Source organism: Hypanus sabinus, chromosome 12, assembly GCF_030144855.1.
Source record: "Hypanus sabinus isolate sHypSab1 chromosome 12, sHypSab1.hap1, whole genome shotgun sequence".
In the NCBI taxonomy this organism is placed as follows: domain Eukaryota; kingdom Metazoa; phylum Chordata; class Chondrichthyes; order Myliobatiformes; family Dasyatidae; genus Hypanus; species Hypanus sabinus.
The window spans coordinates 53,404,407-53,422,817 of NC_082717.1; the positions used below are offsets into that span (position 1 = coordinate 53,404,407).

Sequence of the window (18,411 nt, forward strand, 5' to 3'; positions counted from 1 at the left end):
GAAGGTCGACCTGTAATATTAGAATTACTAGTATTAACATGTTTCTTAGTTTTGGTAATTTCAAATGGATTAAAGCAAAATATTTTGGGTCTTGTACTACAACAATGTAATTCTCCTTGTCAGTCGTACATTCTTTCATGTCACAGCAACCAACAGAAGTTTGTCTCATTTTACATTCCTTGGTTTTATTAAGTTCTATTTGATCTCTTTATGACACAAATAGGCATTAAGAACACATTTATTTCACAGTCATCTAACATCAATAAGGAGAACAATGAGAATTCTCAGTGAAGCACAGAAGAAAAAAATATTACAAGAATGTATGAAGTTTAAAATGAGAGATGATAGAAAGGGCAGGCAGGAGATGAGGCATAATCACAACCAGAGGGATGAGTTACAGGGCAAGAGAAGTGTGGTGCAGTTAAAACAGAAAGGAACAAATAGTGTTATATTTGAAAGTGTTATATTTGAATGTACGCAGCATAAGAAATAAAATGGACAATTTTGAAATTCAGCTACAGATTGGCAAGTATGATGTTGTGGCCATCTCAGAAACTTGGCTAAAGGATGGCTGCCATTGGGAGCTGAACGTCAAAGGATATATGGTGTATCAGAAAGATAGGTTAGTAGGCGGGGGGTGGTGTGGGCCTGTGTATAAGAAATAATATTAAATCCTTAGAAAGGGATGACATAAGAAGGTGTAGAATCTCTTTGGGTTGAGTTAAGAATTGGCAAGGGTAAAATGACCCTAATGGCAGTTGTATACAGGCCTCCAAACAGCAGCCAGGATGTGGATTACAAATTACAGCAGGAGATAGAAAAAGCGTGTCAGAAGGGCAATGTCATGATAATTGTTGGGGATTTTAACATTAAAGTGGATTGGGAAAACCAGGCCAGTACTGAACTTAAGAGGGGGAATTTGTAGAATGTCTAAGGGATGGCTTTTTAGAACAGCTTGTTGTTGAGCCCACTAGGGGATTGGCTGTGCTGGATTGGGTATTGTGCAATGATCTGGAGGTGATAAGAGAGCGTCATAGAAAGACATTCCTGCCTGTGGCAATCAAACTTTACAACTTCTCCCTTGGAGTGTCAGACACCCTGAGCCTGAGCCTGAGGCTGGTCCTAGAATTATTTCCACTTGAAATAATTTACTTATTATTTAATTATTTATGGTTTTATATTGCTATATTTCTACACTATTCTTGGTTAGTACGACTGTAACGAAACCCAATTTCCCTCAATAAAGTATGTCTGTCTGTCTGTCTTAAGGTTAAGGAACCCTTAGGGAATAGTGATCAGAATATGATTGCATTCACTTTGAAATTTGAGAAGGAGAAACTAAATTCTAATGTGTCGGTATTTCAGTGGAATAAAGGAAATTACGATGGCATGAGAGGGGAACTGGTCAAGGTTGACTGGAAAGGGACACTAACAGGAAGGACAGCAGAGCAGCAATGGCTGGAGTTTCTGCAAAAAATGAAGGAAGTGCAAGACAGATATAGAAACACAAAAACATAGAAAACCTACAGCATAATACAGGCCCTTCGGCCCACAAAGTTGTGCCGAACATGTCCCTACCTTAGAAATTACTAGGCTTACCTATAGCCCTCTATTTTACTAAGCTCCATGTACCTATCTAAAAGCCTCTTAAAAGACCCTATCGTATCTGCCTCCACCACAGTTGCTGGCAGCCTATTCCACACATTCACCACTCTCTGAGTAAAAAAAACCACCCCTGACATCTCCTCTGTACCAACTCCCCAGCATCTTAAACCTGTGTCCTCTTGTGGCAACCATTTCAGCCCTGGGAAAAAGCCTCTGACTATCCACACGATCAATGCCTCTCATCATCTTGTACACCTCTATCAGGTCACCTCTCATCCTCCGTCACTCCAAGGAGAAAAGGCCGAGTTCACTCAACCTATTCTCATAAGGCATGCTCCCCAATCCAGGCAACATCCTTGTAAATCTCCTCTGCACCCTTTCTATGGCTTCCACATCCTTCCTGTAGTGAGGCGACCAGAACTGAACACAGCACTCCAAGTGGGGTCTGACCAGGTCCTATATAGCTGCAACATTACCTCTTGGCTCCTAAATTCAATTCCACGATTGATGAAGGCCAATACACTATACGCTTTCTTAACCACAGAGTCAACCTGCGCAGCTGCTTTGAGCGTCCTATGGACTCGGACCCCAAGATCCCTCTGATCCTCCACACTTCCAAGAGTCTGACCATTAATACTATATTCTGCCATCATATTTGACCTACCAAAATGAACCACTTCACACTTATATTCCAAATAAGAAGAAATTTTCAAATGGAAGATGGATACTACATGGCTGACAAGTGAAGGCAGAGTCAAAGTAAAAGCAAAAGAGAGGACATACAAGGAAGCCAAAGCTAGTAGGAAGATAGAGGATTGGGAAACTTCCTTAAGTATATAAGGGGTAAAAGAGAGTTGAGGGTAGATATAGAATCAATAAAAAAATGCCACTGGAGATATTGTAATAAGAGACACAAATGGCAGAGGAACTGAATGCGTATTTTGCATCAGTCTTCACAGTAAAAGACATCTTCAGTATACCAGACATTCAAAAGTGTCAGGGAAGTGAAGTATGTGCAGTGCAAATTCTAACTGAGATGGTGCTCAGGAAGCTTGATGGTCTGAGGGTGAATAAATCTCCTGGACCTGATGGAGTGCACCCTCGGATTATGAAGGAAATAGCGGGAGAGATTGCGGTTGTACCAGATGACTGGAAAATTGCAAATGTTACTCTGCTATTTAAGAAGGTGGGACGCAGCAGAAATGAAATATAGACCTGTTAGCCTGACATCAGTGGTTGGGAAGTTGTTGGAATCGATTGTTAGGGATTGGATTACGGAATACCTGGAAGCACATGACAAGATAGGCCAAAGCCAGCATGGTTTCCTGAAAGGAAAATCCTGCCTGATGAACCTACTACAATTTTTTGAGGAAATTACAAGCAGGGTAGACAAAGGAGATGCAGTAGATGTGGTGTTCTTGGATTTTTAGAAGGCCATTGACAAGGTGCCACACATGAGGCTGCTTAGCAATATAAAAACCCATGGAATTACAGGGGAGTTACTAGCAACACACACAAAATGCTGGTGGAATGCAGCAGACCAGGCAGCATCTATAGGAAGAAGTGCATTTGACATTTTGGGCTGAGACCCTTCGTCAATCCTGATAAAGTCCAGGAATCTCTTAAAAGACACTTTGTATCCACTTCCACCACTATTGTGGAAGTGATGAAAACATAAATAATTTAATTTTTGTAAGAGATTTTCAAAATATTAAAGAGTAATACAGATGGAATGTAATTCCTCACAAGCTATCCACCCACCTGCTCCATTGGGCTCCTCTTCTGCCTTCTCTGGAAGAGTCAATGTTTCACTCATGATCTCATCAGCTCATCAGAATCCATAACATTGAAATGGAAGCAGCTCATTTTCAGTTCTGAGGGACTGTCTGAGCAGATCCCAGAACTTAATCCTCTGAAGTCTGTGGGAGAACCACTACTGAATTAAGTCAAGAAAGCATACCTTCCTCAAGTCAAGGAGTGGCTTCATTGACATAAGTTTCTATGGGAAGACAATTTCAGAGAACCTGTAAAGGGATTAAATCTGTGAAGAAAATGAATCACTCTTTTTGAAAAGGTGAAGCAGATGGATGAAAATGTACCACTCATGCCTGCTTGATGTGGTTGAAATAAACAAGCAGCATGTGCTTTAGCAGTTTCCCATGTTGCTTAGTGATCCTGTATCTAGTAAAACTCTGATACTGTGGGATCTCATTGTTAAGCATCTATCTCAGTCACTCTCTAAATATGAGCTTGAGCACCAGCATAGGGAATGGGTGTGCAACATGGGTCACAGTGGGCTATATGGTGAGATGGAGATGGTATTAAGGATCATAGGTAGACTTGAAACCAGAGCTGGTGTCCAGAGCACTTGTATGTTTCAGTATGGTTTATCAAGCTAAAACTCACAGGAAGATACAAGATGCCTCCTATACCTAATAAAGTGACCATTGAATAAATATTTGTGGTCTTCTGCCGCTGTAGCCCATCCACTTCAAGGTTCGATGTCTTATGCATTCAGAGATGCTCTTCTGCACACCACTGTTGTAACATGTATTTATTTGAGTTACTGTCGCCTTCCTGTCAGTTTGAACTAGTCTGTATAAGCATTCTCCTCTGACCTCTCTCATTAACAAAGCCCACAGAACTGCCGCTTACTGGATGTTTTCAATTTTTTTTCCCACCATTCTCTGTAAATTCTAGAAACTTGTGTGTGAAAATCCCAGGAGATCAGCAGTTTCTGAAGTAATCAAACCACCCCATCTGGCGCCAACAATTATTCCACAGTCAAAGTCTCTTAAATTATATTTCTTCCCCATTCTGATGTTTAGTCTGAACAACAACTGAACCTCTTGACCAGGTCTGCATACTTTTATGCATCAGATTGCTACCTTGTGATTGGCTTATTAGATATTTACATTAACGAACAGGTGAATGTAATAAAGTAGCCACTGGATGTATATTCTTAGTAACACTGAAATTAACTACTGAGGAATAATTTTCCCACTTTACTAATTACTGGATGACTTACTGGTGAAGTTTTGTTAGGGTAGAATGAGAAAAGATGGATAGGAAATTTGGAAGCCTTAAAATTGTAACCATACTGCTTAAAATCAATCATAACTATCATAATAGATCCTGTCAGATTCTTCAAAGAAAAGTTATGCCCCAATTTATACACACAACATTTTCAGAAAACTTACTGTAGTTGCTAATTTAATAGCTTTCATTAGTCTAAAACGTAATTGAGAGATTTTTAGACTCAATTAGAGATCTGTTCTTTTAAAGAGACACTTAGATAGCTGCCTTGTAACACATCAAAGGTAGAAAGTGAGCTTGCAAGACAGATGTAATCACAGAGGAAGTTCAAGGGCTAAAGGCTTTAGAACAGTGAGTGCTGCAGTAGACCTTTGAACTATCATGTCTACTCTGCCTAAAATGGCAATCCAAACTAATCCCATCTGCCTGCACATATCCTTCCATTTCCTGCCTGTTTTAGCATTGCCTGTGTAGGTGTCTCCACCATTTCCCCAAGCAATGCATTCCAAACACCAAATAATCTCTGGATAAAAGACTTACCTCACAAATATCCTTTAAACTCACCCCTTCTCACATTAAAGTTGACCCATTCTGACATACCCATTCTGGGAAAACAATTCTGACAATTGTTACCTCTCATAATTTTAAATACCTCTTTCAAGTCGCCCCTTCAGTCCCTGACACTCCTGAGAAAGCAATCCAAGTTTGTCGAACCACTCCTTATAGCTAATACTGTCTAATCCAAGCAGTATCTTGATGAAGCTCTTCTGCACCCTCTCTAAATCTGCCACATACTGTAATATGGACTAACCAAAGTTTAAGATGGTTGCAACATGACTTCCAGTTTATACTCTACACCCCGTGCAATGAAGTCAAGCATGCTGTGCACCTGCTTTACCATACTACCGACCCATGTTTCCACTTTCAGGAAGCTCTGATTTGCACACTAAATTCCCTGTGTACAGCAGTGCTCCTGAGTGTCCTGCCATTTACTCAATACTTCTGACATTTGCCCTCCCAGATTGCAGCACAGAACAGATTTATCCAGATTGGAACATACATCTGGTGTTTCCCTGCTCACATTTCCGATTGGGCTGATGAACTTTTGACAGGCTTTCTCACTTTGTCAATTTTTCTGTTGTCTGCAAGCTTACTAATCAACCCAGTGACTCTTTCATCCAAGTCATTTAATAATATCCCAGCACTGATCCTTGTGGAATACCACTGATCATAGAATTCCAGTCAGAATAATACACCTCTGCACCACTACCCACCCTCTTTGTCATAGAGTTGTAGTTGTAGAGCACTACTGCACAGAAACAGGCCACTCGGCCCTTCTAACCTCTGCTGAACTATTATTCTGTCTTTTATCTATGATCAACTCAATTTTGAATCCAGTCTAATCTTCTAGATCAGTCTACCATGGTGGACTTTATCAAAAGCTTCACTAAAGTACATATTCTCTGCCCACTTTAGTTCATTTTGTCACCTCCTCAAAAAACTCAATCCTAAATTTGTACAAGCAGAAGAGTTTTACTGGGATGCTACTAGAATTAAAGAGTATTAGTTATAAGGAGAGGCTGGACAAACTTGATAATTCCAAGTTGAGGGGCGACCTGAAATTATATAAATTGATTATCCATAATAAGTCCATGTAAGTAGATCCTATTCTTAAAAAATTCCTCCAGTAATTTCCCTACAAGTTATATAAGGTTCATCAGTCTCTAATTACCTGGTTTATCTCTATTGCTGTTCTGAAACAGAGGAACAACATTGGGTATTCTCCAGTCCATTGGAATGTCAACTATAATTAAAGCAGATATAACACACAAAAAGTACTGGAGGAATTCAGCAGGTCAGGCAGCATCTGTGGAGGGAAATGAACTATGCAATTTCAGGCTGAGATCCTCTCCATAAAGTGGATAGAAAATTCTTGATCAATGCCCCAGCAAACTCCTCTCTTGCTTCTCTCAATAACCAGTGGTAGATCCCATCAGACTCTGGGGACTAATTCACCTTGGTGTTCAAGAGTCCCGGCACTTACTCCTCCTTGCTATCAACATTCCCTAGAATATCAGCTTAGCCCTTCCTAATCTTGTTATCCTTAGTATCCTTTTTCTAGGTGAATGTCAATACGAAATACTCAGTTGGAATCTTGTCCATTTCCTTTGGCTCCATATCTACCTCCATCTCTCTGTCACTCACTCTCACTCTCTTCTTGCTTCTCAGACATGTACAAAATGCCTTAGGATTCTCTCATTCTTTGGCCCTTTTTGACCCTCCTTGTTCCCTGTTTAGTTTCTCTGCTGCTTCCTTTGTGTTACTCAAGGGCCCGATTTCAGCTCCCTAAAACTTACAAATGCATCCTTATTTTTGACTAAATCATTCAACATCCATAGTTACTGAACTCTGCAATCCTTGTTGCTCTTGGCAGCTGAAAGTAATGAGAAATACAATAATGAGAACTGGCAAGATCATGGTGGGATTTAAACACAAGAATGACTATTTTAAAACTGAGGCATTGCTTAATTAGGAATTGCATATTCTGGAACATGGTGCAAGGAAAGACATAAAGAATTGGATGATCACAAGCTTTCAGCTAGGAGGCACTTACATAATTAAGTCTGTGAATAATAATAAAAATAGAAAATCACTTAGCAGATCTGGCAACATTTTGGGAACAGCAATGCTTCACATTTAAATTGCAGGATTCTGTCAAATCTGAAAAAAAGCAAAGGAAAATGTTTATTTTCAATACAGTTTTGTACCCCTCAGTGAGATATTTACACAAGCAGAGTGTTGGCCAGTTATAGGTTTGCATCATATTGGCACCATCTCTCCAAACACTATTTCCGTTCAGCAGGGCTCCATATTATTGGAGTAAATGGTTGCTGAATCGAGCTGTCATTAATACTTAAAAACTCTAGTATGTTGGCACATTTTCATCTCTGAATGCCTCATTTTTTCCATCACTCTACTTCCGTCACACCTGTCGCACACAAGCTTTCCAATGTTAACCCTACCTCTTTTACTTTGCACTGACTGATTCATTATTTCCACACGACTCAGTCCAGCACTGGTCCTCCCAGCTGCCAAACTGTGCCTATGAACTCTTTAGCCCTAAAATTGTGTCTAAAAGTACCACCAGCCTTAGGCACATCAAGATTCTTCACCCTCACTGTTTATTTCACTTTTTCTTACGAAATTAGGCCTCTGTGCATTTCTGTTCCAAGGCTGATGGATGCCCTTTTCACATCGCACTTTACAATCCAGACACAAGAAATACAAAATCGCTGCCTTCCAGCTAATCTTCATGAGCCAACTTTATTTTCTTCCAAGAGCTTAGGGCACTTTCACTAAAAATCTGTTAACGTTTATGTTTGAAGGAATTTAAATCCAGTTCCTGGCTTAGGGAATGCAGAAAGCAAGGTACATTTTCATAGCTTTCTCCACTCTGTTGCTGGTGGATGGGTGACGGTGGAAGACTTTCGTGATTGTTCAGTGCCCACAGTAAGCTCTGGGAATGATTACAAAACCAGCCATGGAAAGTTTTAAACTATCTTGGCCCTTTATTTTAAAAGTATAAAGGTGTAAAAGCTTGCACCAGTAAAGTAATTTCTCCAGTATTCCTCCTCCTGCTCAAAAAACACTGCCATATATACCTGAGATGCTCCCGATAGCTCCACATACAAGTGCAGGGATGTATCGAATGCAGGAGGTATTAGCTAATTGCTTTAACAAGAAAGTTTACAGGTGTACTTAATAAAGTAGCCATTGAGTGTAGTTTTAATAACTAGAATAATTTTTATTGATGTCTGATATTTTATGTTATTGATTTTACAAGTCTATTTTTGTTGTATAATTAAGACAATAATGAATATATTCATAACTATAATGTGTTATATCTATAAATACTTCTTCTTTAAGAACATAAGACATAAGAGGAGAATTAGGCCACTCATTCCATTGAGCCTGCTCCACCATTCCATCATGCTGATTTATTATCCCTCTCAACCACCTTCTCTAGCCTTCTCCCTGTAATCTTTGATGCCTTGACTAATCAAGACCTGTCAACTTCTCTTTTAAGTATAGTCCATGACTTGGCCTCCATAGCTATCTGTGGCAATGAGTTCCACAGTTCACTACAGTGTAGGACTGCACTGCGCTGCAGCAGACAGGGAGACTCTACAACGGGTAGTCAAAACTGCCCACTTCATCACTGGCACCAGCCTACCCACCATCAAGAACATATGTATACAGAAAGGTGCCGGAAAAGAGCCAGTAACATCACAAAGGATTCCACCCGCCTTGCTCATGGACTGCTTCTCTTACTCCCATCATGGAGTCATCTAGATAACATCCATGCCAGGACCACCAGCCTCAGTAATACTTACTTCCCCTAAGCAGTAAGGGTGTTTAATACCTCCACCCACTAATCCACCCCTCCACACCCCTAAACACAACTGCTTTATGATTTCCTGTCAGTCACCTTATGGGCAGACACTCTTATGTCTAGGGTCACTTTATGGATATACAATCAACTTGTGCATATAAACTATCTTATTTTATGTATTTATATTTATTGTGTATTTTTATTATTATTATTATGTTCACCATCTTTTGTGGGGGGGGGGGGTTTGTGCTGCAACAAATCCAGAGTAACAATTATTTCATTCTTATACACTTCTGTACAAGAACCGACTTTAAACAATCCTAAATCTTAAAGAAATTCCTCCTCATCTCTGTTCTAAATGGATGTTCCTCTCTTCTGAGGCTGTGCCCTCTGGTCCTAACCTCATCCACTACAGGAAACATCTTCTCCACGTCCACTCTGTCAAGGCCTTTCAATATTCAATAGGTTTTATTGAAATTCCCCCCTTATTCTTCTAAACGCCATTGACCCTCAAATGCTCCTCATACCCATTGCAATTTACCTATTGCCATGATAGGTCTTCAGCTGATCCAGTTTCACTAGCTCTCCACTTGGCCTTTGATCACTTGGACAATGGCAATACCTACATCAGGCTGCTGTTTATTGTCTGCAGCTCAGCGTTTAATACTATCAAACACTCAGTTCCAGTCAACAAGCTCCAGAACCTGGGCCTCTGTGCATCCTCTGTAACTGGATCCTTGACTTTCTCACCGGGACACCACAGTCTGAAGTAACATCTCCTCTTCACTGACAATCAGCAATGGTGCACTTTACCGATGTGTGCTTAGCCCACTGCTCTACTCCCTCTGCACCCACAATCGTGTGGGTAGGCACAGATCAAATGCTGTCTATAAATTTGCTGATGACACAACTATTGTTGGCAGAATTTCAAGTGGTGACGAGGAGGTGTAAAGGAATGAGATAGATCAGCTGGTTGAGTGGTGTTGTAGCAACAACCTTGCATTCAATGTCAGTAAAACCAAGGAACTGATTGTGGACTTCAGGAAGAGGAAGTCAAGAGAACATTCACCAGTCCTCATCAAGGGATCAGAAGTGGAAAGGGTGAGCAGTTTCAAATTCCTGGGTGCAAACATCTATGAGGATCAATACTGAGCCCAAAAAAGAAGGCATGACTGCAGCTGTATTTCATTACAAGTTTGAGGAGAATTGGCATGTCACCAAAGATACTGGCAAATTTCTACTCGTGTAATGTGGAGAGTATTCTAACTGGTTTGGTATAGAGCAGGGGTGTCAAACTCATTTTAGGTCACGGGCCGGATTGGGCAAAATGCAGCTTCATGCGGGCCGGATCAGTTGGACGCGTGCGAACGCAGCTTTCATTGCCTCCTTTTCAGCCTGTTCTCATGTGTCTCAGTCTCTGCTATAACTACAAAGTGTTTCAGTTCACAAATTCTGTTTCTTATGAAGAAGACTGCTGAGCAAGCATTATTTTTATGATTGGTATTAACTTACAATCATAGGCTTCATATCGCCAGGCCATTAATAATTAAAATAATAGATCCATCTAAAATGATCTCGCGGGCTGGATATAATTGTACGCCGGGCCGGATATGGCCCGTGGGCCTTGAGTTTGACACCTATGGTATAGAGGGTCTACTGCACTGTATCAGAAAAGGCTGCAGAAAGTTGTAAACTCAGCCAGCTCCACTCACCTCCTCAGCATCATGGACACCTTCAAATGATGATGCCTCAAAAAGGCGACATCCATCATTAAAGACACCCTCCCTTCATTGCTACCATCAAGGAGGAGGTACAGGAGCCTGAAGACACTCAGTATTTCAGGAACAGCTTCTTCCCCTCCACCATCAGATTTCCGAATGAGCAATGAACCCACAAACTCTACCACAGTAAATTTTCTCTTTTTGTACTACTTATTTAATTTAATTTTCTTTTTTATATATACTTATTGTAATTTATAATTTGTATTATTATGTATTGCAGTATACTGCTTTTGCAAAGCAACAAATTTCACAAGATATGCCAGTGATATTAACCCTGATTCTGATTCATTAACCTTTTCATTCCTGGAATAATTCTCGTGAAATTCCTCTGGGCCCTCTGCAATGCCAGCACATCTTTTTCTCAGATAAAGGGCCCTATGTTGCTTCCAGTACTCCAAGTGCAGTCTGACCAGTGCCTTGAAGTGCTTCAGCATTACATCCTTGCTCTATATTCTAGTCCATTTGAAATGAATGCTAACATTACATCTGTCTTCTTTACTTATGACTCAACATGCAGGTTAACTTTTAGGAAAACCTACACAAGGACTTCTAAGTCCCTTTGCACCTTTGATTTTTGAATTTTCTCCCATTTAGAAAATAGTCTGCATCTTTTCTTCTTTCTACCAAAGTGCATGACTGTACACTTCCCTGCACTATATTCCATTTGCCACATCTTCCCTGTTTCCTCAGAACTGCCTGCCACTCCATCTTCGCATTGTCTGCAAATTTAGCCACAAAACCATCAATTCCATCATCCAAATTATTGACATTAAACGTGAAAAGATGGGGTCCCAACACTGCACCCCTGCAGAACACCCTAGCCACCGGCAGTCAACCAGACCCCTTTAATCCCAGTCTTTGCTTCCTGCCAATCAGACAATGTTCTTCCATGCTAGTGTCTTTCCTGCAATACAATGGGCTCTTACCTTGTTAGCAGCCTCCTGTGTGGCACCTTGGCAAAGGCCTTCTGAAAATCCAAGAACACAACATCCACTGACTCTCCTTTGTGTATACTGCTTGTTATCTCTTCAAATTTGTCAGGCAAGATTTCCCCTTCAGGAAACCTTGCTGACTCTGACCTATTTTGTCTTGTGCTTCCAAGTACCCTGAAACCTCATCCTTAATAATGGACTCCAACATCTTCCCAACCACTGAAGTCAGGCTAACTGCTGTATAATTTCCTGCCTTTTAGCTCCCTTCTTTAAGAGTGGAGTGACATTTGCAATTTTCCAATCCTCTGGAACCATTCCAGAATCTAATCATTCTTGAAAGATCACTATTAATGCCCGTCCTTGATGTATAGGCAGCATTCTTACCTCTGCAGGAAGTAAAAGGAAAAGCTATATCTGGTTAAACCTATGCAAAAGTTAACTTTCTTTTAAATCAAATTGCAGAAGGGTACCTGAAGCAGATGTACAAATCATTTTCAGAGCTTTAATATATACACACATAGATAAACCTGTGTTACAGTTAACACAATGCAGTACTAGTAATTTTTGAAGCACTCCTGGGATATGGACGAAGGACTCAGCCATTGATAAATAATTAATAAGTTTTTGGAGATGAGAGAACCTATACTTTATACATTCATGCACAAAACCACTTGTCATCTGTTATTCTGGATTGTATTGGAATGATTAACATTAAGAGTGAATAGATTTTGGTAGAGTGAAATACACCACACAATATGGAACAGGGCTATACAGACCACAGACCATAACAGCCCCTATAGTGAGCTATGAGGTCCTTTTTTAACCCATTCTCACAATGAAGAATAAGGCTGCTTATTGTGCCACAAGGCAACAGAGTCCAATCTGATCCAAGAATATCAAGTGCAGTTTCATTCATACTTTTGCATAGGGAAGAATAATGAACAGACAGAAATTATTTTCCTTGTGGTCTGAGTAAGTGAGTAGCCCTTAAGATGTCATTGGAAAACTCTGAATTGCTTCCATATCCGCTCCCTAACAACAGTTCCCTTCCAACCACTATCTGGCATCGGTCTCTGAATTTCTGGCGCCACTATCCTTCCAGCTGATATCTCCACCCTGCAATCGGTGAGCTAATAATTCCCTGTGAGTTCTAATGTTGGATGCTGTTAAAATCATTAGGACATCGTGCCACGGATGATAAGATGGTTGATATTTGATTCAGACCACAGCCATACATTTCCCACCGTTTTAAAACTGTGTCCTTGATTTGGAAGTTTTACAACTACATGAGAATGCAAATTTAAAATTTCATTTCACTTCTTGATCTTGGGGTCAAATAGTTTAGATAAGAATGGAGTTTCTGCTTTTGAATAAGTTTCAGAATTTGATGATGTAGTCACATGACTGTTCAAGCATTAGGAATATATGACATCCCAGTCTCCAATGCTGTTGGTTTCATTTGCTGAAATTGTGATAAGTAACCTATCAAGAAGTTCGATAATAAAGAAAAACTTGCAAAACAGTCCAAGATAATCAACATTTAAAATAGAGAATATTTCTTCTCTTTTAATGATGTTGTCTCTTCCTAACATCTCAGACATCTGTAGCTTCCATAGTCTACCCAAAAAAGAGAACACTCTAATATATTTACCTTAATGAGAATTCTTAATATTCAGATCATGAATATTCAGCAGATTTAATCACTGGCCAACATCATAAATGCCACCTTCAGGAGTTAAAGGCAACAATAGCTTACCTTTTCCCTCTTTAGACTTGTAAATATTGAAGTCAAGTTATGTTTCCAGTCTGCCTGCTTGATTAAAACCAACTCAATACAAATGCTGGTGATCATATCCTCTAGCCTTCTGAAGAGACTCTTCAGTTAGATTAAGTGTGTGAGTAAACTTTTTCCCTTTACCCGGTCAGCGCATTGCAATATGAAAGTCAGGTAAGTACCTGGAGGAAAGATGCCAACGTGTCTGACCTCCATTTCCAACACAAGACTCAGAACTGGAGGCCAGGGTTGGAGCATAAATATGCCTTTGGATTGGATAGCTGCGAATGTTACAATATTGAAGGACAAATGGAAAGTCCAGGAAAGACCACAAATTCATAAATTAGATCATGTCCTATTAATCTAGTTGCATTTAATGAGGTAGTCAAGAATATAGGAGATAACTAAATGTTTAGAGAATGGTGTTAGTGTGGACTTCAGAAGATATTTCATTAGGTTCCACACCATAGATTATACTTGGGCCAAGGTCTTATATTTTCCCCATTGAGCTAAAAATAAATGAAGAAAAATAGAGGTTTATATTCAAATTGCAGATGATGCTAAACTGGAAGATATCTTTAGTTAAACAGAGGAACACACACAAAATGGAGGAATTCAGCAGGTCAGGTAGCATCTATAGAAAGGAATAAACAGCACTTTTTGGGTTAAGGCTCCTCATCAGGACTGAAGCCAGAATACAAAGGTGGGGGAAGGAAAAGCTGGCAGATACGTTATGCCACCTGAGAGGAAAGGTGGGTGGATAGGAGAGGATGGAATGAAGTCAGAAGCTAGTAGGTGGTAGGTGCAAAAGGTAAAGGGCTAACAAAGAAGGATTCTGTTAGGAGAGTACAGGGAGAAAGGGAAGGAGGAAGGGCAAAAGAGGGATGTAAAAGCAGGTATGGAGAACAGAAGGAGTAAGAGGATAGCTAAAAAGAAAAAAAGAGAGGTGGGTAGGGGAAAAATTACCAGAATTTAGTGAAATTTATGTTCATGTTGTGAGGTGATGTGGTGTTGCTCCTCTAACCTGAGAGTGGCTTCATCATGACAGTAGAGTCAGCTGTGAACCGACATGTTGGAATGAGAATGGCTTTAAACAAAAGCAGAATGTTATCTGCAAACTAATTTAGAATCCATTCAAAAAGGCAAATTAAGTTAGGAGGTCATACAATGTCAGACAACATTCATTGTGGGCAAGTGTGAGGTCATCCACTCTGGAACCAAGTAAGATAAAATGGAACATCTTTTTCAATGGCGAGGGATTAAAAAATAAGGAACTTGTGCATTGGAGTGCAGAAATCATTAAGTGCTAAGGTACTGATAAGTATTCTTATTGCATATCACTAGTTTTAAAATACAATGTATTAATTATACAGTTTAATTGCAAATGCAAAAGCAGGTGTAACTTCTGTACTATCAGAATAGATACCAAAAGGAAAAATAAATTAGGTGGAATGTTAATGAAACTGGAATTACAAATTTCTATCCAGTGGTTAAACATTTACCAGCCTGGACCTCATTCTAGAAAATTAAAGGGGGACATGGGGAATAAATTTTAAAATGATGATGGTAATAAAAAAATTATGATCCTTTCATTTCCTTCACAGGAAGCACTGGCTGAGCAAAGTGGGAAGTCCAAGTTCACGGATTCATCAGGCACAGTTTTCAAACGAGAAAGAGATCAGCAAACTGGATTTTAGCAATTTCACCACCAGATACTGAGAGTGTGATCTTATATAAGTCCTCAGCTCAGAGCCATTTGGAATCCTATTAGCTGTCTTCATGTTCAGCTGAGTGCCTCTAATTGCAATTATGCTGCTTGTTGGAAAAGCTCTCCCTTCATTGTTAAATTTGCAATAATCTACTATTAAAGGATGACATGTTACAGCTTGTACTAATATACACAAGGATCCTCCTCTGTAGAACTGCAGAAGAGGTTTTCTTTTAAAAGGTGCTATTAAGAGTACACATTCATCATATTAAAAATAAATATTTTTTCAGACAGCTGCCTCCAATTGTAGTCATAAAGTTGGTTTAATGTGCATAAATTGTTTTTAAAGTATTTTAATTTCTGAAAGCTTGTGCAAATATAAATATATATTTAAATGTTATTTAAGATGGGCAGCTAGTTAAAATGTTTAAAATTTATTTAGTTGTGTCATTTGTTTTGGGTAGTAGAAAGCACATTCTGCGGTTCTAATAAAACATAATAGCCTATGTCTAAGCCTCTCAGCAACAGGTATGAAGAACAAATATGGTTTGTGAATGTACAAATTCATGTGACACCAATCTACAGTACACAGTCTCTGGTTTTGATCAGTTTTCCCGCCAATGTTCAGTTTCTTATGGAAGGTTCACCCTAACTAAATTCAAATTTTAAAAAAATTGATTTTAGACATATCAGACCATCTAGGTAAAAAAGCAACAAAAATCCTAACAGAAAACCAAAATATAGCTGGGCTGTGGAATGTTTAACTGCAAATCAGTGCCCATAAAATGCATTCACCCTCCCTTGGAAGTTTTCACTTTTTATTGTTTTACAACATTGAATCTCAATGGATTTAATTTGGCCTTTTTGACACTAATCAACAGAAAAAGACTTTTCTGTCAAAGTGTAAACAGATCTCTACAAAATTATCTAAATTTATTACAAATATTAAACACAAAATAATTTATCGCATAAGTATTCACCCCCTTTAATATGACACAACAAATCATCACTTGTGCAGCCAATTGATTTTAGAAGTCACATAATTAGTTTAGGTGTCCTAGCTATGTATAAATCTGTGTGTGGGCATGGTGTTTGAATCAATTGTAGTAGTGTTATGAAACCCCGTAACTGGGTCACTTACCAGCAAAGATAGAGAGGTCCGTTGAAGTCTGATGGTACTATTTTTAAAAGTATTTATTGATAAAGGGGCACAAAAATGAGATTAATGCAAACATACAGATAATATACGTCGTCAATACTAAATCTAAAGCGCGGGTATAATAATAACCAATAAGAAATAGCTCTGTCGTTGTCTAGGGGATAATGTATTGTCCGATGGAAATGTAACAGTCACTGTTAGTTCGTTCAAGCTGCAGCGTTTTGGGTTTAAGAGAGAGGCGGTTTAAACTTGCCCAGGTCTTTTATGATGCCAATCCGTTGAGTCAGGGGAGTGACTCCGTTGTTAGCTAAAAGCCATTTTCCGTGGTTCCAGCCACCAGTTCCAGCAACGGAACTGAACGCACATGGCCTCCTTCAGATGACTTCCTGCTGTTACGTGGTCACTTAACGTTTCGTCTGGTGCGTCTGAGGGGCTGTTCCTACAGACCCTCTTTTATCCTGACTCGCAGGGTCGTAGATGTCAATCAGGTTGGGGGTGATGCAATCTCTCTCTCAACCAGCCCACTTTGCCTGAGGGCGTTCACGTAGCATAGTCTCCGATCCACAAATTCGCCTTCCAGAGACAATGGCCATGTCCCGTAGCTTTACATCGCCGGGGAAACGAGACATTCCGCACGTCTCTTTCTCATTTCCTGGGACCCCTGAACTGATTCAATAGTGATCTTGCGATTCTCACAAAGAAGGGGGCTATCCCGCACCCTTCGGCCCCTCAGAGCTGTGGTACATTCATAACACCCCCTTTCTTCAAAGTGTTTTCACCATCGGTGAAAACAAAATAGTACAGAGTCTTACAGGATTTTAAAATCTAACACAATACAAAAGTTTATTTTTACAGAGTAATACAGTTATACATTCAATTCAGCATCTAAACAGTTAATGATTACAGTGTCACTTTCTTTAATATCTTAACATCTTGTACCTTACTAAAGTCTTGTAGCATCAGACTTCAATTTAATAACCACCTATTTTTATTTCTTTCCTTCAGCAACAAAACTAAGGAGGTGTAATCTTAGCTTACATGCATCTACAAAAGTTTATGTAAATACTAATCTTTCGGTCGTTTTCAGACTTAACAGGCAGGCTTCTAGGGGGTTGTCTTTATTATTCACATGCTTTGTCGAAATCCCGTACAACCGGCTTTGCTATTTAAAAATGGCGTCCCCATTAACCGTTGCCTCTTTTCCGGTGAGTTCCCACGTGGGGAGCTTGGGTAATGTGGCGAGATAAACCCTCACCCGCCTTTTCCATAGGAATTATTTTATCAACACCGTGTCCCAAACTTAGACCATCTTCTGAATTTCCACCCAACTCTTTAATTTTACACAGGTGGCTAGCCCTCTCGTCAGGACCCTTCAGGCTATGTGTTTTCAGTTCGACCTCTTTGTTCAAGCAGCATTTCAAATTCTGCCTTGTCACACCACACTCTGGAATAACAATAGCGTGAGGGGCCCCGTCATCTCCCGGCTTAATTGGTAAGCGATCTGCAGCGTTTAAAATTTCTTCATTCGATTTGGGAATTACAGATTTCCCATTTCCTTCAATAATAATATTTATCTCCCCACTTTTGAACTCCGCATTAACTTTTAATACACCTTTGAGCACAAACACCTGGGAACTGTCACTTCCCACTATTACCAAGGTTAACCCTTTCTTCACTGAACCAAGTCTATCTGACCCACAAGGACTGCTGCCCCGTTCCACGGAATCAAATACCTCAGACTTTTTCTGAGCTCCGTTACTAGGTTCAGTACCACGTGCATCCCCATCTTGGACACACTCAACCGGGACATTGGCCTCTTCCAGGCTTTCAATACCCGTACCCTTTTCAAATTCTAAGTTTCCCCGATCCTCCCAGTTACTCTCTGGGCAACTCCCTTCCGGAGTAAACTCAACCCTGCGGGCTGAAACAACCTCATCTGCCAACCCAGCAGACTTCTTCAAGGCAAGGGCACCCTTTTCATCTAGGACTGCCCTCATTTCATTATCGGGAACACCTTTAGAAT

At 39.9% G+C, this 18,411-nt stretch overlaps 1 protein-coding gene across 1 annotated transcript in view; it reads left to right on the top strand.

The window, feature by feature from the left end:
• The window catches only part of LOC132402882 (acylphosphatase-2-like), a 122,581-nt gene extending 107,056 nt beyond the window's left edge, over window positions 1–15,525 (top strand). Inside the window, exon 4 of the mRNA XM_059985937.1 lies at window positions 15,126–15,525. Coding sequence (XP_059841920.1) covers window positions 15,126–15,240 — 115 coding nt within the window. The 3' untranslated portion in view covers window positions 15,241–15,525. The remainder of the gene's footprint in view (window positions 1–15,125) is intronic.
• Window positions 15,526–18,411: the final 2,886 nt, after the last annotated feature.